This window comes from Empidonax traillii, unplaced genomic scaffold (assembly GCF_003031625.1).
Source record: "Empidonax traillii isolate 1590-97213 ecotype Southwest subspecies unplaced genomic scaffold, ASM303162v1 scaffold155:size2260171, whole genome shotgun sequence".
Taxonomy (NCBI): domain Eukaryota; kingdom Metazoa; phylum Chordata; class Aves; order Passeriformes; family Tyrannidae; genus Empidonax; species Empidonax traillii.
Window position 1 is genome coordinate 890,167 of NW_020955348.1, and position 25,523 is coordinate 915,689.

A 25,523-nucleotide genomic window follows, 5' to 3' on the forward strand; every position below is an offset into this window, starting at 1 on the left:
AGTGAGGAGGCAGCATCAGGTCCCTTCCCCCAGCACGGCTTTTTTTCCCCTCTAATGCCCAGGACCTGCAGCCACTGCTCCTCCCATCTCACCACCCTGCCCTGCCACCAGCACAGCCACCCTTCAGCTGCGAACACCTTTTTCCTCCCCCCATGGAAATCTGCTCCTGAGCCTCCCACAGTTCTCTCCTACCCCATTTCTTTCTGAAAACCACAAACAGGAGAGGGATCAGCCAGACAAAAATTTAAAACCAGTGCAAATGTGAAATACAAGGTAAAAAAAAAAAAAAAAAAGTCTTTTGCTTCTACTGGACATGCTGCAGACACAGTGCCTCTAACTGTGGCAATATCTAGTGCAAAAGAAACTTAGCATGAATCTCTTGTTTTCAAATGACATTCAACTCAAACATGCATAGGGAGAGTAAAGTTATTTTATTAAATCATGCACATCACGTGTGTTAGTGCAAATAGTTTAATCTGTACTCCAGAAATTCTATTGTATTTTTATATCTTTACAAAATAGATTTAAAACAATTATTTACTTTAAAAAATGTAATTCTGAAGTTAAGCATTTCAGAACAATATTTGCAATAACCTATATACAAGAGGTACTAAGTACCACTGGCATACGAGTGTTCTGTGGTTGGGTGGCTTCCTGCAACTGAAAAGGATGAAATGAATGAACTAAATGACATTATTTATTTTCTACAAGTCACTTGTGGACTATTTTTTCCAACTAATAATCCTCCCATTAGCAAATCCCATGTAAATTAAGATAGAACTTTTAATTAAAGGACAATGACCCTTAAAACCTCACAAAGTAAATTATATACTAAATTTCTATTTAATTATTTAAACTATCTGTCGATTGCCATAACATCCTTTAAAGCCAATTGAATTGCTGAGATTACCTCCCTATTTTGAAGTTTCCTTTAGCAGAGCCATTTTACTTTACCATTCTTTAGCATAGTATTTAAGTCTTTAATAAACTTTTTTGACAGAACTGTTGAGCTGAACAAGACAACTACAGTCTACATTGAATTCAGCACTAACTACAGTGATTCCCACCAAAAGTCAGCAAACAGCAATAGTTATAGTACTTAGATAAGGAAAATCAACTTTATAATGGGGACCACTGCATCATACTTACAGCCATGTGATGAGGATGCACAAAATTTTACTACCAAATTAAAATCATCTTCACCTGACCATACTTCAGCAGGCATATGATTCCAATTCTGTAGCATTTTATGTATCTTAGATGTTTTCAGCTAATCACAGACGTGCTGTAGCAGTTCTCTTAATAAAGTTACGTCAACAAAAGCTTATCTAAAGAGCTGCTCCAGCTCAAGTCAGAGAGTATCAAATGACTGAAAAAATAAACTGATACATGTGATATGTGAGAAGGTATTCATACTTTTAAAGAACGCATCTCTTTAAATATATGAAATTTAATAAATTACATTCAAACTAAAGTTAACGTAAGTTGAATCACTGCACTATGTCCATCAAATGACCAAGTACTTGCTCCCAGAAACACCTCAGCTCACTCAAGAACACACACATGCTACACTCGCACACGCGCACACCGAATACTTCAGGCTGCTCTTCACCATCAGTATCTCTATCTCTTTAAGGCTGGACATGAATTGTGTTTATTCCCCAAACCCATCAATAAAGCAATCCTTATTGAAGAAAAATATGCTTCCTTCGAAAGGCGTGGTAGGAGAAGTTTTCTTAAAGTCTTGTTCCCAACAGCTCAGTGACTGACAGCAAGTAAAATGATACACTAGTTTAAAAAAAAAATAGATCGTACTGAAAGGCACTGAGCACACTGCATCTGTTTCCCAAGTATCTGCAAAGTTACTTGGCTTGGATGTCCAAATCAGAAATGTATTTTCCTCTTCTTTCTGGCAATCAGATTCTAAAGTCAGTGTCCACAACCCTAGCCATTATAAATAATTTGGTACCAAGAAGCCTACTTTAGGCCACCATTATAGTATTCAGAACCCCAGCATACTAATTTAAAACTTGCATGAAGTTGTAAGCAAAAATATTGCTCACAGTATGATGAATCACAATTTTATTCCCTCTTTATAGACAGATACATTTTATACAGTTTAAAGCAAATGACCCTACTGCTGTTCTCACGCAGAGCTGTGCTGTATTAAGAGGTAAAAAGGAAGAGAATTAATCTTTTTTCCCTCAGTATATGAATGTTGCCAGCTTCTAAAGGGAGGACGGTGTATGGATTCAACAACAGTTCTCATGGAGAAGCTCTGGTTAGGCCTGGGTACAGCACCACGGCTGTCACAGCAACCAAAGCTGCCATCACAGGCATCCAAGGCCATTGTCTCTGTGTGGAGAGAAAAAAGAAATCAATATCATATCTGTTCTGATTCATACTAATCAGTTTACCTCGTGGTTCCTGCAAGTCTCGAGTACCTGTTGATAGGCATCACTACATGTTACCCACGAGCCCTGCTGCAGGCTAGTCCTGACTCGGAGCAGACAGCAAACCGTGTTCTCTAGCACAGGGAACTCCACAGCTCTTCAGGACTGAGGATCAGCAGGAGAACGTTTGGCAGCTCCATTCCCAGGTTCCTTAGTGTAGGCACCTCAGAAATCTGCTCTTAAACATGCGAGGGCTTGAGGTGTTTAAAACACGCTTTGTGCCGAGTCATCGCTAGACACGGGTTTGTTCAGTATTGAATCTTTAACTTTGGAACGTTCAAATCCAGATCTGTGGCGTTAGTTTGGAGCAGATCCTAACAACATCATTTTCAATGGACTGTCACAATATCGCATGACAACAATGGCATTTCGAGAGGAGGACACACTGAGAGACATTAGAGAAAATGCAAGCTGAGAGTTCGGAATACAAACCAACCACCTATTTCTTGTCTTTTTTTCCCATCTTTTCATCAGCAATAGTGAGAAAAATTAAAGTGTTTAGAGCCAGAGAGGAATCTCTTAGTCCATAGATAGGAACCAAAGCTTGTTGATTTTTATTATTAGAGGCAAACTCTTCATTTTCCACAGTTAATCAAGCAATTAAGTTTTCTTACAAGCCCTAGCATCACAGCATTGTGCAAAAGGCAGCCCATTTGCTGAAGGCAAACTGAGACCGAGTTAGAAGAGGCACGTTCAGAACCAGTTAGGATGAAATTAATTGTTAGAATTAAAGAAATCACATCGATGTTAAATGATTAGTTGATCGCTCAGCTCGTCAGTTATCAACAGGATGGCATAATAAATGAAGGGTTTGCTTCAGGTAAAGAAATACCTGTGAGCATTTGAACCATGCACTATTTCATACAGAAATGGCACAAACAGGTGAGAGGGACAAACATACATTGACTGAACAGTAGTGCTTGTACCTTTCGCTACCACAATGGGCCGTAACACCAATACAGGAAAGCCAGGATTAGGCCGATGAATACGGCTGGGACGGGTTGTAATATGGAAGGCTAAAGAAGGGAAGGGATATTAAAAATCACTTTGTGCTATAAAAATCAATCAGGTAAAGATGATTTAGAGAGGGGAAAATAAGTCAGTAAGTTTTGTTTTAATTGAAATGTATTAAAAGACATCTAACACATTGCAGCATTATCTAATCTGGTATACAAAGTTAGTACACCATTCTACTCGAATGAACAGGGATGTTTAAAAATAAAGGGAAGTAAGCAGAAAATGTTCCAAGAAACCTCTTGTCACAACTTGGAATTTAGCACTTGAAAATAATACAAATCTTAAACTGATTTGCCTGTATCTTATTTATAGTTGGTTTTAGTTTTTCTAAGTGAGAGGAAATCCCATCTGGATTTCTTGAGGTAGACAGACTCACACCAGATTTTGAATTTTTCAGGTATTTCTTCATTCCTTGCTAGTTAGCCTTTCCCATTTTCCATCACCAGCCTCCAGGAAAAACAATCTTTTTCCTCCATTAGTGAGTCAATTAACTATGTCCACAGGCAAACCCAGTAGTTCAGACATTTCCATGAGATTGTAACGTGACCGTACAATCAACACTCCGTTACTATAAAGGAGAGAAGCACATTTCCATCAGAGATACCATAAAGCTCAGCATCTCTGCCAGGTCAGCAGCCTTGTGACCAAATGCAATTCTGAGAATGGATCAAATGCTGCAGCTGGGCTGAACTCCAGCTGAGCAGCCTGCAGGGTTCCTTCAGCTTATGGCCGCCTCAGAACCAGCCACACGTTTTCTCAGCTATGTTCAATCAGCTGTAAACCACTGCATGTTCTGGATGGACAGCCTCTATCCATGACAGGATAAATTAAAGGCAAAAATGGACCTAATTTTTTTTTAAGCTGTCCTTGGAAGACATCTGCTTTCTCTGTCTCCTAGCCTACATATTTGTGCACACACAAAGACACACAGGGGTAAGTTCAAACCATGCCAAATATTTTTAAAACTTCTTTTGTGCTGAAGCTACCTTGATTTTTGTTCGGTCAAATAAATAAACAAATATAAGTTCGAGGTTGAATTTTCTAAAACATTGTGATTTGTAAGTAAAATCTCATCCTGTTTGAATTTGCAGAAGTCATTTAATCATAGAACCTCCAATATGGTTCAAAACACAGGAATATTGGAAGGCATTCTAGTCTCTGCCATTCAGTTACTTTTGTTTTTTTTCAATCAAGGCAAATATTTAATAGACATGTGTAACTATTGAAGTAATTTTCATGCAAGATTATTTTTGTGTCACTGGTGCCACAAATCACAGTGCCACCTTCCCACAGAAAGCATTGTTGGCAGAAATAATCACAGCAGTGTTCACAAAAGTGCCAGAAGTTTAAATCAACCAGAGCAGCTGATGTTCTCAAACCATTCACATCATTAAATCTGTCGTATGAAGCGCACCAGGAAATAACCAGTGACTACAAGCATGCAAGCACGAGTAGTACACCACACTGCTAAGCGTGTCAAGAACACAACACTGCAAGGTTTTTAAAAGTAAAACTGAAGTATAAAAACTTAAAATTTAAATGATATCCCAAATGGAGTACAGAAGCATTGTCTTTTCTACCATTTGTCAGTTCACTGAACAAGTCTGTGGATTCATTTTTTTTTGGTAAGGTACACACATTCACAGCTGTGGCATCTTGGCAAATGTTTGAAACCGATGATAAATATCCACTCCATCCAATGAAATTGCCTCCAAATAATTAAATTTTTCCCTTCACAAACTTATCAATATATAACAAATCTTCTTTTTGTCAAGGAGCATTCACTAGGTGCTTTAACAGAAATGTGCATCTTTTATTAGAATATGAAGGTATGCAAACTCAGACACAGATGGGCTGCAAAAGGAACAAACGCCACAGTGGGAAGCCACTTTCTGTTCCTCGGAAATGAAGTAGCAGATAATGATTCCAGCATAAGGGGACTTCAAAAATTTGACCTTGGAACTCAGCCCAGTATCCACGGTGTCTGAAATAATCCCCAAGATGGACATGTTTTACATTACTGATGGGGAGCAGTGTTTGCTGAACAGCCAGTTTGTCCTGCAAGTCCTTACATGGCTGGATGCTCTTCATCACACCCTGACCTCCAGGCTTCAACTGTCATAACTAACTCCTCCTCTGGAAGCAGATTTTGGCAACTGCTGTGGTTCCTGATTTTATTTACTTACCTCTACTTCTTCCTAAAATTTCCTTTACCTTACAAGCATTTCCACTGTCATCAGGTGTGTCATTTCCCTTCACGGTATGTCTTTCCTTTACTATCCTCCTTTTCCACTGATCACTTTAATTCTGAGGTTAATCTTCTTAACAGAACATGAAATCTCACCTTCACTATTATTTATTCAGTGTGCTCTCTGCTACTACAATGGGGTGGGGTTTTTTGCTGGTTGTTTTTGACTTCTGCCTTCTTAAGAAACTCAGTATGATCTGAGCACTGCAGAAGAGTTCTAAGCAAGAATCAGGTTCCAAGAGCATTGTAACATTATAAAATCATTTTTCTGAAAATATAGCTGAAAAAAAAGTGAGAAGGGCTTTGAATTCTTTACATCTTTGACAGCTCTACGATGTTAGAGGTTCATATTCAGGAATTGATTATGGCAAGGGTATTCATACCATCTTTTGGGCATCTAGGAGTCAGCTGATTTTAGAGGATGGGGTACTGTAAAATTTCTTTGTTGTAAGAAAAACAGTTTTCTAAAAAGCTATTACAGAGCATTCACTGTTCTCCTGTTTTGTACCGTCCACTACAGGAGTCGTTGACCCTGCACTGAGCATAGAGGCAGCAAAGGAAAACAACAAACCAGCCCTCTCAGAGTAGTGAGGTACCTAAAAATAAGGCCATGACCCCCTTATAATGTGTCTGCCACACCCCTAACGTTTGGAAGATTTCAGAACCTCAGTATATATAAAAAAGTTGTCTCTAGCCGTAAACTCAGTTCTAATGATACAACCTCTCAAATTAATTGCAATAGAAACCAGTATTTTCATTAGTGAATAGACAGGACAGTTCAACTGTACTGCTTAAAGCATGAGCCCATCGGGAATAACCAGTTAAGAAGAATGAGCAAGAGTAAGGAGGGAACATCCATTGTAATAAACACTATGAAAATAAAAGCATCTTGAAAAAGGTTGCTTAATTCATTTGGATACAGGTTTCTAAGCTTTTACCTCTCTATCATTTTTTGAAATCAAAGAGTTTCCTTAGTTCTGGTTCACTAGCATTTAAGCCATATGTTTTCAAGAGAGCAGATATCTAAGGACATACTTAAACCTGTCACACGACTGTAAATTGAACTTTCATGTGTAACTGTAAGAGTGTAATGACCTGCAGATTTGCACAGGTAGGACCAGAATGGAATTTTGCATATATATATATATATATATATATGAGTACACAGCCATTTTTTTTTTTTTAAGGCCATCCTTTTCTATTTGACTCTTCCATATTCCTTCAATCAACAGCACTGCCAGTGGCATAATCTGACTCCCCCCCACATTTTGCACAGACTTACGTTGTTTCCTTTTTCTTGTAGCAGCTTCAGGTTCTCCTTACACTGTTTGAGCTCTTCTGTCAGTGACTGCTTTTCCTGCTCAGCCACCTCATACTTTGCCTTCAGCTCCGAGAGCACGGTCTGTGTTCTTTCATACTAAAGACAAAGAGAGAACAGTCTGTGGACCCCTGGACACCCAGCACATGCTGACATTTGCTTAGTGCACAGCTTCCTTTCTGTCATCTGCCTGGCATAACTTGCCTTGGATCAGTACACTCTTTTGTCAAAGAAGCAGTGAAGAGTTTACATTTCCTTTTTTTCCTAAATGAAGATTTTTGCCTGACTTGAAGGGCTAGAATTACTAAAACCAAGGAAACAGAAAGTAAATGCAAGGCCTTAATTAATGTCTTATACCAATTATTCATTATCATACTGGAAAGGACTGTAAGAAGTAGGAAGACAAAACAGGGGAGCACGGTGTCCTTCACATTTGAATAGTTGTCTTACATTTAGGCTGCAGCTTTAATCCCTACACCCAGCAAATAGGTGCAGAAATCAGAACTGTCTATCAAGTAAATCAAAACCTCTCCCCACAGGGCAAACTCAAACATAAGGCAGGCATTAAAAAAATATTATGCCTTGTGCTGTCATGCCACAATCCTCAGTGTGGGTCACCTGCAAACAGTACTGGGTGAATGTGACACATGTTCCTACAGCATGGACAGCTTTTCCTTTTTCAAACCCACATTCCACTTTTTCTAGAGATCATAAGTTTTCTAGTAGTCCTCCTGTCAGGGACAGAATCAATGACTTTCAGTGCTGGCATTTACCACAAATTTCAAAGATTAGGCATCTTTGCAAACACATCTGATTACAAAACCACTGAATAACATGACCGGGTATTTCAAACTCTGAAAATTGTAAGGAATGTGACATGGATGAATTAACAAAGAAAAGTACTGCAAAAGAAACTAAGAGCAGTGACTGGGGGAACACTCAAAATGCTCCTAAAAGGAAGCAAGTGAGTGTTGGAAAATACGTCCTTCTTCCAGACAATCCTTAGATGTCAGGCAGATGAAATACATGCTCAAAATGCTGACCCTTATGCACTTCCAAGTCATCTTCAGCAGTCCAATGATCCAGTAAGACGAAAGGAGATCTTTGTAAAGATTGTATAGTCCAACTCAAATAAGAGTTTAAATCTAACCAGGAAGATCAGACTGACTAAAAAAGAACCAATTTTGGCTCTAACAGCCAGTGAAGCTCTAGACCATGATGTTCAGAAGACTCTGAACAAGAATTTACCCATCTGAACAGCTTAAAAGTAAATTCACTAGGGTAATGCATCAAAGTAAAGGTTAGGAAGGGCCTGATGAACACAAAAGTAATTTTACCTGAAATCTTCCTTTTTTAGATTTAACTGCCAGTTTATATTTTCTTAGCTACCATTAAGTGGTTGCAATAAAATTTCATTACTACAAAATTTTTCTTGTTCTTTTAGCTCACAAGTCAGTCACCAAGCATTACAGTCCCTCAAAATGGAAACAGTATTTTGTGTTACCTCTTTCTGAACATCTTTTGCTTGACTCTCAGCTTCACTGAGCTGAGTTTTCAGGCTAGCTGCATCCCGTTGATGTTTTTCTCTCAAAGATCCCATCTGATTTTCCAGCTCCTTTCGGGACATTTCAAGAACGCTGATATCGCTGGTTAGCGCTAAACTCTGTTTCTGAGAGCTGCAAAACAAAACCATATTGATTCCTTATGGATCTTGAATTTAAACAGGCACTTTTCATCCTCCAAAGCTTCACACATTATTTTTAATGTGTAACAGTAACAGAAGTACAGATCTTTGTCTCTTTGTACACAGTATGGCAAAAAAAGGCTGGCCACGATTTTCCTTTAAAATGTATGTCCACAGTTTAGTGTGTATAACTAACCACAATCTATAATTCAAATTAGTTTTAACTAATATTTATTTTCTTATTTTACATTTTATTACTCAGAGTATTTGCTATTATATACTCCAAAGTATTCTGAAACAAATTTGTAATAAGCAGTCTGTCCAAGGTTGTTCAAAGCATTTCATTTGTTTGCACATGTGCTTCTGTTTACTCCACCTGCATAAGCTGATAGCCAGTATGTTCAGCTGTTTAGTGCAATTGTATAATAATCATAGAGAGCTCGAAATTAGGCTATTAAAAAATCACTGTAATAGCCAAGTAGTGTTAATTCATTCCTGTGCAAGAAAAAATAAGGAACAGATCTTGGATATCTCCATTATGCAAATCCTGTAACTTCTCGTGTGACCTTGTGTAGGCAAAAAACAGAAATGAGGGCGTAATGAATCAAAAAAGAAAGGTTTGAATACTGAAAAATAATACATTACTTCTTGAAATGTTTTACTGTGAGACAGTTTCAATTTTCAATTAGATCTTACAACACTGAGGAAGCCACAAGGGAAAAGAGACCACACAAATATCTAAGCACATCTAAGATGGTAAAATTCAGATCCACAATAAAACAAAGTTGTTGTGCCATATTTAGTCTGTGAATTATATTCCAATATCTGAAACTGAAAAAAAACCCAAAAAAGGCAGATGAGGGGATAAGAGGGGAAGTTGTTTCCAAGCAGATTTGGATGGCCTTGAGCAATGTCACGCGCTCAAACAGCAAAAGAAATACAGTCCAATACAAATTCTCCTGCACTCTAAAAGCCCTCCCAAAGGATATGAAGCCACTTGGGATAAAAGAAGATTTACATTTTCCTCTTAAGAAAAACATGATGTAGAACATGGTTTCTGCCCACCACTACTATTTATGCTGTGACAGGCTATCACAAGACTCTCAACCATTTCAGAATCATCTTCCACCCTAAGCACCAAGAAAATTTGAGGTTAGGAAATCTATGGGGTTTATTATCTTTTAAGTAGAAGGACAACTGTTAAGTCTAAACACTTCCACAGTGCATGCTTCCAAATCCTTATTAAAAGCAGCAAAGTTGGGTTACCTTATGACGATAAAACATGACAAAAGTATTTGTAAAGCAGAAAAACGTCACTTGGGATAACAACTGACATGGAAGTGTTCAGCCCAGTACTCTGATATAAATAAAATCTCTATGCATTTATTGAAACACTATCAGACATGTAGTACCTCTCTTGTGAGGAAAAAAACCACTAAAAAAACTCTTCAGCTACCATGGTACCTCCCAGACAAACCCACAGTGCCCTCACCTAGAAAGCTCCTTCTCTTGTCGCTGAAGTTCAGATGTAAGCAAAGTATTTTCCTTCCTTAGTTTAACACATTCAGCTTCCAGGGCAAGCCACTCTGCCTTCAGCTTTTCAAGTTCACCTGCAATAAATAAAATTTAATTCAATTGAGTAAAATCATGATTGCATCAAATAACACAAGATAATAAATTTTAAAATTTGTTTAAACATTTTTTATATTAAAAATGAGACGGTATCAACAATTTCAGTAAGCCATAAAACACAGTTGTTTGTCTTGAGTGAAGCTTTGCTAGAATTAAAAAGTTGAAAGCTCTCCCTTTATGGGCTTAAATTACAGAAGTGACACAAATCCTCTTGGAAATCTGTGGCAGTGTGAGTCCCTCAAACTGTAAAAGTTTTCAATCTTTTCTAAGTGCAATTATAGTTGGTCCTGATATCAAAGTACCTGAGCTAATTTAGACAATTACTATTTAATGAAACATGCAAAACAGCTTTTGTAATACTACAAGCCTTGACACACATACAGAACTATATATATGTGTGTGTATGTATATATAGAGAGACACAGCAAATGACTGCAAAGGGACAGACCAACAGTGATTTGTGGAACTGTCATTCCCCAGTGAGAGGGATGCTCTGTTAACACCGGTCTGTGACATCTTTTCAAAGTACCTTTTAGGCGAGAGGCCTCTTCCTTCTGCTGATCCTCACACTGCTGGCACCTGAGCTGAAAACTGGCCTGCAGGTCCACAATTTCTTTCTCATAATCCGAGGCATCTTTGCGCCACCGCTCCAGCTCCGCTCGCACCGTCTGCAGCTCTGCTTGCAGAGTGCAAATATCTGTGTCTCGTTCCGATGCTGCCTTTTCTGCTACTTGCTGGAGGGACAGAATCTCATTCTGAGCACTGACCAGTTCGTTTCGAGTGCTGGAAATTTCATTCTCCTTTTCCTTACGAAGGTTCTCAATTTCTTCTTGTAACCTTCGCAGCTGGGCTGGAAAGACACATTAACCTTTGTGGTTTTTAAAACTGTATTTGGAGAAAATCTAAAAAAAACCATAAGTCCCTTTCTCAACTTGTCGTTATTTAACAGGACCAAAGAAGCCCCATGCAACTGAAAAAAATATATTCATCTTGTCAAATGCTGTACTGACAGAGACAGGTATGTGGGCCATGAAACACAGAGTCAAAAGAAATAAAAATGATGCCTGAACAAAGCTGTGCTGTGTGGGTGATGCTACAGTGACTCTCCAAAATCTGAAGCAAGATTTAGATGTAACTTCACTGTAAGCAAAGCAAATATTACAGAACAAGGACATTGGGGCTTCCAGGGACAAGAGGAAAAGGCAGAACACTTCTGTGACAAGACAAACACTTGCAAAGCTACACTGAAATGTCTGCCTGTCCAGCAGTTAACTTGTGATGTCTATAAAAATTTGAGGCACGGGGTCTAATTTCTACTCCACGCTTAACATGTAGTAGAGGAAATTAATATTATTTCTTTGCAAAAAGCCTTTTTCAAAGTGCAGGATGAATTTTGAATTGAAAGGGACAGCTGCACCAAATATACTGAGCTACGTCCTTTAGCATTTACAGCTACTGTAAACGTGCAGCAGGCACGTACACAGAAGGCTGTTTGACATTGCTGCATGAAGCAAACCTTGTAAGTTATTCCCATCCAAAATGGTCTCATTACTAAAGACATCTCTGAGCACAAAGGCTTTTCATTAACACAAGCAAACAGAATCCAGTGCAAAGCGCTGGACGAAAAAGTACAGTACAGAGGAAAAAATTACAGTTAAACCCCTGACTGATGGGAGCAAAGTGTTTAATTTGCTGTGGTTCTGGTTTACTTTTTAAAGAACACGTATCAGAGTTCACATATATTTGACTGATTTTAACATGCAAAAAAGCAGTTATTAAATTAAAGAGGAATTATTCTGAGGAGAAAAGGTAAAAATCTTCACAGGACCTGAAAACCTAACGTGAGATACAGGATCACACACTTGAAGTTACATGTTTCAAAAGCAAAGGGCCATATGAGGACAGTGGAAAGCATGGGGTGGATAACAAGGCTGAGCAACCCTCCTCGATTACTTGTATTTATTTCTGTCCTCTCAATCCATTGCAGAAGATGACAGGGAGAATGTGAGTTTAACTGTAAGCTGATACAGCATCAAAGCTACTCAAGAGACACCTGCACTCTCATGACAATTATACTTGGTATTTTTCAGTAGCTACATACACAGTAATATAGAAAGAATTCATATACCAGTAGAAACTTTGCTGTTAGTTGATGTACAGCAAAGAAGAAAAATTCAGCTTTCTTTGCTCTCCTTTAAACTCAAGCAAGACATTTAGCTCATTAGAGAAACTAAGGAACATATGAATTACCCAATTCCCCACTTAGGAGGAAAACAACAGCATGGGAAAAATATGGTAGTTATTGTATTTTGTAATACATAACAGTTATTATAGACAAGAGTAAGTTAGATTGCACAGCAATTCTGTATGAAATGAAACAGTCTACCTGTTCCATAACACCTGCAGCATGATGGATTTTTAAATAAATGTGTGCAACATGAGGCTTTCTACCACCTCCTTTGTTTGAAAATAGTTTCTACAGGCTTGTACTGTAACAAATAGCAAACGAAGAAGTGGATGAGAACCACCTGACAGTAATACAACACCTGGTGTAGCAACAACTGCCTTTCCATGCATCCTTGGAAGCCCTGAGCCCACCAAAGTAATGGGCTCTAAAACACAAAGAACCACGACTTGCTAATAAAGCAGCTTCCTGAGCAAAGGAATGCAAACTATATCTTCTAGGTATTTTCTTCATCAAGCCAAGCTAAATTCCTGCTTCTTGGTACTGGCAGCATTTCAAAGAAATGTGTTCTTTGCCTCCATCTGTGTTGCTGATGAACAACTCTCCTTTTAAATGTTCAGGAGTGAAAACAAGCAAAGTGTGACGGAAAATCCAAAGATACACAAGAATTTCTAAAGCTTGGTGGAGTTGTAGAAATAACTTACACATGAAAATTACTACTAAGAATCTTGGAATGGTTTCTGAAGCGCTGGATATAATTTGAAAGGACAATTAGAAAGAAAACTTCCATTACATCTCTCATTTATATAAGCCATTACCTCATCTGAATTGAATGCTTCACTTCTTTTATTTATTTTTTTTTTTTTTAATAAGGCCCAACAAGTTACTTGAATTTCCTTGCTCTACTTATCTGTTCATACAACGAACTTCACATGTAGAGACACAATCTCAGTTGTTTCTGTGGCCCTTTCTCTTCTCCATGACAAACATAAAAAGCCACTGGCTGGGCTAAACCCTGATTCCATGAAAATACTTCAAGAAATGTCTCTGCATGAAGCTGCCAGGTTGTTTTTTTTTCCCTCCCTACAGTTCACAGAAGTTGCCAAGGGAGAATCCTGACAACTTTTTTGAAATTGCGAGCTGTGTCACACCCTAAATGTTTGGGAAGCAGCAAGCACACAACCAACACCAGAGCAGTTTGAACTGCAATGGAGAGAGAAGAGGAGGAAACATCAGCAAGACCTCACTTGAGAAGGATCCAGAAAACAAAAAAGTTCTGAACCAAAAGGCATCTTGCAGTTCAGTTTGGGTTTGTCAGGGTTCTACTCTGATTCTCTTTTTTTGAGAGGAAAAAAAAGATTAATTTTTTCTGTATCGAATTAACTATTAAATTCTATTTTCTAACTTTTGTTACAGCATTTGTCACTTGGAGAGTTTTCATTACTAGCAGGATAACATTCAAAATCAAATTGCTCCTCGCATTCTGAAGACTAAACCTTCTGAGTGCTCTGAAGGTCATCACAGTCACAATCTCTGGATCATTCAGAACTGAGGAAGACTGAAGAGAAATGAAGCAGAAGTATTTATTACAGGTTACATCTTGTGCACTTTCTAAGTTACTATTAGAACCATAGGAATTGACAGGAAACATTTCACAATAAAATTCAAAGATATGGTGAAAGAAATCAGATTTAAAACATACCCTCAATTAACGTTTCCCTTTATTAGTTATTATGATGCCACAGAGAGTCAAAGCTATATATTTTCCCTAAAGAGTGGGGAGAGAAAAAATAAATTCCTACCTTGCAGAGCATTTATTTGCTTGTTAGATTCTTCAACTTGCACTCGATATGCTTTTCTCTCTTCTTCCAAGAGTGCTATAAATAAAAGTGAAAATGTGCCCCAGAGCCTTTGTTAGTAACAAGTATTTCAGCTGCGTGATTGATTTTAGTCACAACTTCCCCTTAAATTAAAAGATTAACCAAACATATTATTTCAGGAAGTTATCAAAGCTAGTAACTGTGTCAGTAGTTTAATAAAAGTTAATGTTAAGAAGTCATTCCATTATTGTGGTAGTATTACAAGTAATTTGAAATTAATGTAATCTGTTGCCTGCTCCGAAAACTCCGTGTGTGCTTAAATGCCAACTGGTGTGGGAGGAGAAAAAAGAAACAGCTGTAAATACACCCCATAGAGAACACTGAACAATATGCAATTCAACTGGACTACACTATTTCCTGTCAAAAACAACCCACAACTTTACTGAGGGTAATGATACAGCCACGTAGCTGGGAGGATGATCTAAACACACCCCATTACGTGCATTACCTGACTGAAATGCAGATTAATTGGTACCTGTCAATAAATATATACTATAAGGATAAAATACACAGAGTTCAAGTATGTTTTCAATACTATGAAAATATGTTGGTTTATCTTGAACTAAAAAGAGCTGAATTGAACTGCATAGAGTTCAAAAAAAAAAAAGAAGAGAAAAAGTTCAGAAAAAAAAAGCACAAAAGTTTCTGACATTCTGTACAAGAGATGTGAATGCTATGAACCAGATTTATCCAACAGACAGTCAGCAAAACTGGACCCCCTTTTAAGACTACCTGAGAAATACAATTTTAATGAATACCCTGCATAGCCAAGTTGATCTGGGTCTCACCTTGAAGTTCAAAGCATTTTTGTTTACTTGTCCTAGCTAGCTCTTGGGCTTCAATCAGCTCCTTGTGCAGCTGCTGAATTTCTTGCTTAGCCTCAGTCTCTGATTGTGCACCCTGCAATTCATCTGATAAAAGAACATTTTCTTTAAATCATCAATTTGAACAACAGTTTCATTTGCACTGCCACGTGATGACTGGTGACTTTTTACTCAAATCTTCCAAAGTTAGTTAAAGTAAACTCAGAACTGGATTAGGTAAATATTAGACAAAATATTAATATACTTAGAAAAGGAGTAAAACATATGCAAACTTTAAAACATTCATGATATATAACATGCAGTATAAAACACAAAATAACAAACAAGAACTAGAGAGTTTTTAAAAACACTGTATAGCTTGGCAAGAATTTCTGGATTGACAAAACCGAGGGACATGTTTACAACTTCTCTCCTTTAGAAGGAAGCCACTCTAAGCCCGTCCCTGAGCAATGATCCTGCACCCCCTGTTCCAAACACACCCAGCCCAGCCTCCTGCTGAGGCTGCTAATGCCCAGCAGCTGCAGGGATCAGCCACAGAGCTGCTCTTAAGGGGTTTGCTACTGCCCCCCTCCCTCTGGGGACCAACAAGGAAAGGAAAAAATTAGGGAAGTTTTCTAAAACAAAGTTAAGAGAAAGAAGAAAAGTCCAGCCTCCTTATTTCATTCTTAGTGAATGCTAAAATAAATTTTGCCCTTGCATTTTTTTTTCGCTATGTCTTAATTAGGTATATCTTTGTTATGATCAGATATCTATGCATGCTATTTAAACTTTAAATAAAAACATTTGCTCTTCCCGTAAGTTTTGTATTAGCTAAAATGCATATGGAATGCCTCTGGGGTTTATAAGACATGACTTGCAGTCACAGACAAATTAAATACTTTTATAGCTGAAGTTTTGGAGGAATTTAAAAGAGGAAAATTAAGTTACTTGTAAGCAATTGCAGTGCCCTCTAAGGGGAACGAGATGCAGGAACACTCCGGCCTGCAGGCATTTGCAGTGCCAGGAACTGCATCCAGGAAACTCTCATTCACTAGATTTTCTCTAAGCAGTGTCTGTGCAGAAACAGATCTTTCAGTAGGCTCTTTAGGTAGAGGCTAAAACTTGATATAAAGCTTGTTTGGTGAGAAAGGTAAATGAAGGTAATTAGTGAAAGAAGTCCAGCTGCATGTCATGGGACAGGGAGGGGAAAGAAAGGAACAAGAGTCCCACGGCTACCTGGTTACTAAACATCTGCAACTAGAGACCACATGGATTTAAGATAAAGGCTTCCAATAAAGTATTACTTTCATTGTCTGAACCCTTCACTAATAAGAAAAAGAATAAAAAGCAGCTATAGTTTAGTTCATCATTATGCTTTGGACATTGACATTTGACTATATATGCTACCAATAAAGTAACTAGACATTTTTTTCTTGTTCTCTTAATTAAAACAATTGCTTATCAAATCATGCTTAAGTATTCATATTGCACTCCTCTAAAAAAAAGGGGCTGTTTTTCCTGTTCTCACAGTAATGAATTGGTGGGATTGAGCAGAGCTGAGGACACACATGTGCTTCTAGACTTTTTCAGAACAAAATTATGAGAGCAGAAAGAACAGAGAGGACCCCATATTTCATCCAAATACTTTGTTTTATAGTTTATTAGTTCCAAATCCAAGTTTCTCTTTACTGAACACGTTTTGTTCTTAGCTTTTCATGGATAAAGACTTGGGGCAATTAGACTTCCAACACTCCTTAATGAGACTTTTCAGAAGAAATGGATGAGGAAGCTGACAAATTATGCTCCAATCACTCCTGATAAAGAAGTAGTGTCCCAAATCCAACAAAAGACACCCCAAATGAACTTGCTGGTGGACAGGATTTTCTAGTCATTGAAAGCACACATCATAGAAGACTACTGCTTCAAAGGAGATGAGAGGCTTGGTTTAAGGGACAACATTATCCTTTGAGCAAAGGAACAATCAAGGTAAAAACTCTTTCCTACTCCAACCCAAAAGGGGAATTTCCATGTGCCTGACATGCTTCTAATCAAAAGGTAATTTTAATTTTGAAAAATAATTCTTTAGTGAGTAGGATTACTCTATTTATAAATAATAAAACTACTAAATATCATCATGCTTAGAATCACTTCCCTTAAGAAGCAAATTCACATCACAAAAACCTGCTTTGACAATCAGTGTAAAAGGCTGCAATTAAAAAGTATTTAAGCAATTTCCAGAAGTGTTCAGCTTTAGCCTAACTGTTCTCAGAAAAGGTTAAAGAAGTTATCATTAATTACAATACTAAAAATTTAGTATTTACAAACATGAAGATATTAACTGAGCTCTGCTTCTGTTTGCCTTCACACTTTTGTTTTGCTAACAGAGATGATACAGAACCACACATAGGCTGTTAATTGATCCCCTATCTGTATGTGCCTGGCCTATGGAAGCAACTTCATGAGCAGGCTGGTGTTTCTTCAAGTCTCACAGTAGTTCACTTCCAGAACTTTGCAGGATTTCTCAGGTTACTCAGAAGACAATACTGAGGGTGCTCCAGTGAAATCACACAAACAATTAAACCTCTGAGTTTTCTTTAGCTTTGTAAGATCCACATGAAGGAAACGGCATCACTTATTTAAAGTACCTGGCTATTGGAACATAAAACAATGGTTCCCAAACTTTCTGCATTGACAGACCATTGATGATTTTCAAAACTACCACTATTCAGCAAACCCTCAACTGCAAACACTTTCTATTAAGATTCCACAGAACTGTCTTGCAGTTACTATGAAAACACAGGAACATTGATAGGAACAAGAGTAGCAACCTTCCAGTGACATTTATTGCTTCTTTCCATCTGTTTAACATTTACCTGTCTTTAACTTTGCAATAAGTAGTCACAAACAGCCTGTTTAAATAGAAGTGTCCAGGGAACTGTTATGAAAGGCTATTCAAGTCATTTACCTTGTGGGGAGAGGGGAAAGGGGAGGAAAAAAACCCCAACTAAACCGTGACAGCTTTCCTCCCTCCCCTCTTTGCCCAATTCTGACTTGTAGACAGTTGAAAACTAATTCTCAATGCACTCAAAATTGTTGATGGAAAATGCTTGGATGAAACTAGAGCAATTAGAAGTCTCATAATTTTCTTGTTCCGTTGTTTTGTAAATTCCAACGAGACCGCTGCCTTTTCCAGCAGCTGTTTCCACATCCCAATCAGCTGCCAGATCAGAAATGTTCTCACTCTTCCTTAATTATATGACAGCACAACAAGTCCACTTGAAAGCCTTTCTGTGGCAAGTAAGATCCTTTTTAGGGCAAAGTCAGGCACATGAAGTAGCTCTCTGAAAAAAACCTCAACACTGTGGGGGTTTATAGGCTCTTCATAAAAATTAAAAGGGCAAATGATTCATTGTACAGATATTTTGTAATGGTTTCATGAGAGTGAACTAGGAATGTCCATAAATAGCTTCAAGAGGGAGTGAGTTATTCCAGTTATTTTAGTTAATTCAATAGCAAAGCTCTTATGCAAATAGGTACTTTTCTACTTATTCAGTAAGTTATGCTTTAAATCTTCAACTGAGTGAAGACAGAAGCAGCAACGAAAACATTTATATTAGCAAAACACTGCTTCTCCATTACTATAGAAAACTTGATTTCAGTCCTTTAAGTGTTCAGTTAACCCTCCCTGCCAGTTTAACGTGCCCTGGACAGAGCAAGTGTACCCTTGCTGTGCCAGGGGGCTGTTCCAATGCAGGGAGCAGCAGGATCACAGTTACCTGATCCTGGGCTTGGGCTCTTCAATGAACCTTTCTGGTAGAACTTAACACTTGTCTTGCATAAAAGAAGAATTTAGGAATCCATACGGTTTCAGCCTAAAGGGTCCATGGACTACCTTTATTTGTTAGCAGAAGAAACTAAGACATCGAGCCAGTTGGGACTAGTCTTCAGTTGGCATCTTAAAACTAAACCAATTAGAATTAAAATATAACTCTGACATGAGCTGAATTCAGTCTCTCTGCCATATAGTTTACACATGAAGGGTTGTTCCAGCTGTGAATTCAGTTCATGTGCCAATGCTTACAGAAAACCAATTCCTTCATATGCCTCCCATTCTGGACTTGAAAGTTCTGATATTTACTGAACATCACGCTTTTCAATTGAATTTTTTTGTTCAAATAAAAGGTGCTGCCAACCTCAAATTTATAACCTAAAATAAGACTATCAATCACTACATTATCAAATTCTAATTTCTTGCATAGGAAGTCACTGCATATACTTGTCATTAATTGCAAGTATTAGAGCAAACTCCAAACAGAACAATACCTTAAACACTCCTTTCTAAACTGCTTTGCTGAACTGATGTCTACTGGGAAATATCAAACTCCATTTTATATGGTTGGCAAATAGCAAAAGTAATTTGTGCAATTTTTGGAAGCCTTTCTGTCGTAAAATTAGGGAGTGTAAACCATTGCAGAAAAAAGCTCTTTTACAGGTCTCCTAAGTTGTGTTATGGTTTCCTGTCTTTCTGAATCACAAAGAACTGTGACATTCTTTTTACTTGTGTTCACAACATGAGCATAATTTTACAAATTTTATCAAATATCTACTTGTACAAAAAGCAAAGCATTAATTTTCAGTAGGCTAAATGTAGCAACTAATTAATATACCCCATTTTCCAGCTCATGAATATGTAAATACTACCTTGCTAATTAAGTTTTAAGCACATGCCTTCAGTGCAAAGAACAGTAAAAAATTTTAATTTTATAGCTGCAAAGCTCAAAGCTACAGCTCAGCAAGCATTCTAAATAGAGCTACAACAGGAATTCAATTCTTGATTGTGTTAAAAAAAACAAAACTACAGTCTTGTTTTGGTTAACCTGTCAGCTACAAACTAACAGTGGCATTTGTGACAGTGATGGAAGCTATGCAAGTAAAATTAGACAATGCTTAAAACATACCAGGGATGCAAGAATCCCTCCTCCCCACAGCTATTAGCCCTAACTTAAGTGCATGCTGACTAATTCTCAACTCTTGCTTGAAGTCATGACACGTAAATTCCTAGAGCAGTGTCGGTGAGTGCAGAGACTACCTTTATACACAGATTATTTCTATACTAACACTCAGAAGTGTGCTTTTATACTATATCACCCACAGGAGTCATTATTGATACTTAAATTTAACTCTTCCATACTACATGATTAAAGCCTTTGCATTTCAGCACTGTACTTCAATGTACATTTGATAAAAAACAGGTAGATAAAAAAAATTATACATACAGATTATGCACCTACATTTACAAAACTAAGTTTGTTTACCTTTTAGAAGAGCTACTTTAGCAATAGGTTCATTTAGATCTTGGTCATCCATTTGAGCATCTAAAAAAAAAAACCAAAAACCACAAATCTCGCACCTTTCGGAGAGCAGGCAGACTGCAGACAGGTTTCATTCTTTACAGGGGGAGAAGCTTTTATGTTCTTCTTAATTTACAAGAGTTAATTATGAGACTGCAGAATAGACAATACTGCTCTAAGCTTGTATCTGGCTCTGCATAATACACCCCACTCTTGTAAGAAAATACTCATGATTAATTAAGTGATTTAATTCAAACTAATTAGAGGTTACAGAAGCCTCAGTTCAACTCTCACCTGTAGTGTCGTCGCTGCTTTTTTCCTTGCTCGGGCTGAGAGTGTCCGACAGATCGTTGGATTCTTTGACTCGTGCCTGATTCTCTGCAAGAGACAAGGAAAAGCAACCACAGTCAGTAAATGCTTTGTTAAGAATTTCTCCTGTACACCCAAGTACAGCTAAATGTTAGTAGAAAGCGACCCAGTTCAAGAAACAGTTAAAAACCTGGTGGTAGCTTATTTCTTTGCAAGTCTGGGCTAAAATGGATTCCACATCCCTGGGTCATTAATCCACCCCGGCCTCTAATAGGGGATGCAACTGCCTCGTGCACAGCTTGAACTTGGGTTAACGCTGCGCTCCTGCCAGCTGGAACTGTGCAAAAGCTGATTCAACCCGAGAACAAATAAGAAAAGGAAACTAAAACAATGCAGATACTGTAGCAAGTCAGAAAGAAAGTGCTGTTAAGAATAAAACTGCTTCGGTATTTAGGACATACAAAATAATAGCAACAAGTCATGTACATGCTGTACTGTTAAAAAGAAGTGTGGTGTGAACCATTAAAGAACCACAGAGATATAAAATAATACAGGAATTTCTAGAAAGAATTTTCAGTTCAAATTGCATTAAGAGAAAGCAGTGTATGTCCTTTCCACCAAAAAAATATCTTCATCGAGTATCTGTTCACACATAATTCACCAAATTATTACAAGCAACTTAGTGAAGCCACACAGTTATTTTTGGTTTTGTTTGCTGTTCCTTTTTTTACTTTCCCAGTTCTAGTTTTTCAAGGAGAACAGACATTTTCAAAAGATGAGGGGACTTAATTATACCAGTGCATCTTTTTCCCCCACAGAACCTGACTCAAAGTCGAAATATTTTATGCAACTGAAATATTTTCTTTTTAATTTTTCTTAAATAACCATTTTGGTTTAGTTCTGATGGGTCCATTAAAGAATGCTACACCACCTCTGGTGTGGGCTAACCCAGGAGGTCTCTCAGTGAGGAACCAACATGCAGGTGAGGTTACACACAATGAAATCTTTCTAGGCTGAGTGTTCAGAGCCTTGGTTTGCCAGCATTGCTCCCCATTTGCAGATTAAAAGAGATTTCCTCTGAGTCTTGAATTCCAGGCAGAGATACATATAAAAAGGGGTCAATATAACATTCCCAGTACACAGACTTGACTTCTACCACACATGCAGAAAAGCATGGTGAACACAAGTCATTTCATCACATACAGATCATGTACATGCAGCAAAGAAGTACCAGGACACAGGAAGAAAGAAGGACATCAAGAAATAAATCAGGTTGGTTTTACCAACAGGGTTAGTATACGAAAATAAATAAACAACAAAGGAGACATGAGAAAGCTTTTTCAAATAACAAGAGAACAGAACTAAATTCCCTGCAAATGAAAGAAGTTAAGTTCAAACTGAAGACAACCCGTGCACCTACACAGGAAAATCAGTAAGATGACAAAACACAGACAGGTTAACAGAAAAAAAAAAGTTTTCTTCATCTAACATGAAAAATTCTCTATCTCTCTGTGCCAGAATAACATCCACTTGCACACGAAACAGAAGGCAACAAGTACAAACAAAGCAGCTGATGAAGAGCCAGACTCTTCCCATCCTAATGCAACCGAAATAACTGGAGAGGAGGAAGGGGAAAACACCTGTACAGTTAAAGTACATTAGGGGTTCAGACCTGGCAGCTATTCCAAACAACTCCCATGACTTAAGCAGACTTCAGAGTTCATCATGACTGGAGTAGTTAAAAACTCGTTATTTTAGCAAATAACCACCACCAAACATAAAGGGTATCTCCCTATTTTTAGGGATAAGGTTTTTAACTAATATCTAAAGATGTTACAGATCAAGCATTTTACACGTATCACACAGAACCAAGCTCACAGGATTGTCATTCAAACTGTAATAATTACTAAAAGTAATACATCCTTTTTAAAATATTAAGCCAAGTATAACCTAAAAGCCTCACCCATGGCAGTTCTATCAGTGGCCGATCCAGAAGCGCTAAGCTGAGCAGGATCTGTATCCAACTAACTTTACCATATCTGGGCATCCATGGAAACACAGCTTTCCTGCTCTCTGCAAAATGGGAGGAACTGGGCGAGCTCCAACCGCTGAATTAATGCTCTCTCCCCCACCTCCCCCTCATACTTCCCTCCTTCCCACCCACCCTCGGGTACAGCAGCTTCTTCCTCCCTCCTCCCTCTGGAACAAGGCACAAAAGATCAGGCACCAGAGGAAAGATGCATCTACATGTGAAACAGCAGAAGGCAAAAAGAGAAATGATTTAGAAACCTCCTTCCTATTCTGGAACCAGAGTCATAAGCACAAAACTCCTTCCTGTACTATATTACTTCCCAGCAGTTGTTCCGATTTCCCATAATAAAACTGAGCTGAATAAATATAGCAAAAGTGATGAAGTATATTAAAATGTGTTGACATCATACTTACTTGATGAGTTAGAATATATTACCCAATGCTAAAAATAGCTCCCAGCTTTGCAATAAGAGGCATGCAAGTGTTACATTACAGTTATTGTATGCATTCTTTGCCAAATATGGCACCCTGTCTATAGCTTCCTCACATACAGAAAGAAGTTAAAGGGGCAATTCCATGCACTGGAGGAAGATAAGAAATGAAAATGTCTCTAGAGTACTGGAACTTCTAACATGCTCACACTTATTCAACAGAACAACACTTTGCAGAAGGACAGAGGGTAAAGAAATGAGTTAGTGTGTCTAGACAGCAATAAAAAGCTACAAGAGAGGAGCCAGCCTTCAAGTCCAAACAATCTCAAGTTATTGGACACATGGGAAATATTGACCTCCACACTTTGTAGCATTCCTGACTGGCACTGCAAGATAAGGATGACTGTTCCTTGACAAGATAAGTCTTCTCCAATTAGCTCCTTTAATTTAACTTGCTTTACACATTAGAGAAGAGAGTTAGAGATGCACAGATATGTTTTACTTGGAAAAAGCACATTTAGGAGGTTAATGCTTATTTTACAGTTATGAGGGTCTAAATTAAAAAATAGTCAAATTAAAATACAATTTTATATAAAACTTAAAATGAGACCAAACATTATTTCTTTTTAGCCCTATAACAAAATGAAGATCCTGTTTGAAATATATGCAGACATTAAAGCTTGAATTCAATTTACAGAAATTATTGTGGTTTCATTTCTTTTAAAATACTTATTAAGGTCAGAACTCAGTCAATCCTGAGACCAGCATTTCATGTACTCAATCTTCCAAAATTGATTCCATGAAATCTTTTTACCCTGCAAAAGTATTTGGAGCAGAGTTCAGCAAACCATTTACCTCCCTTTTATTGAATTTCTTCTCAAATGCGTATTTAATCAAAACTCAAACTGCTGGCTTAACACAGAACATGCACTAAGTGACATAAAAAGCATGCTTCAAAAACAATGAAATAATCCAGAAGTCTAACCTTTCAAAAGCTTTGTTTCTTCCACTTTGGTTAGATGTCCTTCATCTATGATCTTGTCTGCCAAACAAAATAAGTGTTACTTTCCAAGCTCAGATTTAACAAGCTTTTCCCTGTACGCATCTACGTAGAGCACATTCCATGACCAAATTAAAAGCTGATAATATTACTTCCTACTCAGGCTTGAACAAAACTTTATTCTGGCACAGAATAATGAAACAGAGCACACAAGCCTACCAGAACTTTGTGATACAATGCATAATTATTTCTCCTTATTAACTTACATAATGCTTCAGTTCCCTAATGAGAATTTAGGAAAATTAATTTTATGTACTTTTTAAAAACCTAACCGAAAGTAATAAATTATGAATATATTTCTCAAGTTCTAGTTATCAAAAAAAAAATTTGAAGAGCTGGTTCCCTGAAATAGATGTCCACCCAATACAGCAGAAATCTAGAAATATAGCACAATGAAAGAGCAATAGAGAAGCCCCCTTCACACCACAACTGCTTTAACACTGCCTGGGAAAGGTATACAGAAACAGCCTTTCTTAGCTTAAATCTTTCAAGAGAGCTGCATAAACTGCCAAAAACTAGGAATCCATCACATTCAAGTTCACAAAAATTGAGTTTTTATATAAAATCTACTTTTTGGGAACTCTATTCATGTATGTCAGGTGCACAAAAACCTAAAAAGTTCAATTTGAGATTCCATTCCTAACTTCATCCTAACTCCAGCTAGGACATGAAGGCAAACAGGAGGACCAAGGGAAGAACAGGTTTAGATTAATCAAAGACACTACAAGAACAATTGTATCATTACTTAATTTCTTTTTTCAGATGAGATTTCATTATTGCAAATTCCTTAAGAAGCAACTAGAAATGCCAACATCCAAAATTATCGAGGGTCACATCTTGCAGATCACATTCTCAATTTCTGTGCAGTAGATCTTTCTATTTAGACCATGTCGAAAGCTGTTAATACCCCCCTGAGACATCAGGCTTGAAGCTGCCTCTGTCTTCCCTCTGTGCTTTCCCTGCCAGATCCTGGATAACCAGGCAGGGAGCTGACTTTGCTGCTTACTCCGCGTGCTGTTAACAGGTAACTGAGACAGCAGGAGAGTTCAGATTCAGGGAGTTGGGTGACAGTAAATCCTTTTCAAAATTTTGATTAAAAAAAAAATAAAATAGTGAGCTTT

The 25,523-nt window shown here is 37.7% G+C and overlaps 1 protein-coding gene across 27 annotated transcripts in view; it reads right to left on the reverse strand.

Moving 5' to 3' along the window:
* Positions 1–412: 412 nt before the first annotated feature.
* SLMAP (sarcolemma associated protein) overlaps positions 413–25,523 on the reverse strand; it is a 76,972-nt gene continuing 51,861 nt past the window's right edge. For 14 of the 27 annotated variants that reach the window (XM_027884834.1, XM_027884822.1, XM_027884826.1 and 11 more), the window contains 10 exons: positions 24,328–24,384; positions 20,866–20,949; positions 20,536–20,595; positions 15,206–15,328; positions 14,340–14,414; positions 10,882–11,202; positions 10,213–10,330; positions 8,541–8,712; positions 7,001–7,135; positions 413–2,355 (listed from right to left, as the gene is read on the reverse strand). In XM_027884834.1, the coding sequence (XP_027740635.1) occupies positions 2,266–2,355; positions 7,001–7,135; positions 8,541–8,712; positions 10,213–10,330; positions 10,882–11,202; positions 14,340–14,414; positions 15,206–15,328; positions 20,536–20,595; positions 20,866–20,949; positions 24,328–24,384 (1,235 nt within the window). In that variant the 3' untranslated portion in view covers positions 413–2,265. The other 13 variants (XM_027884838.1, XM_027884837.1, XM_027884835.1 and 10 more) reach the window with 7 other exon arrangements.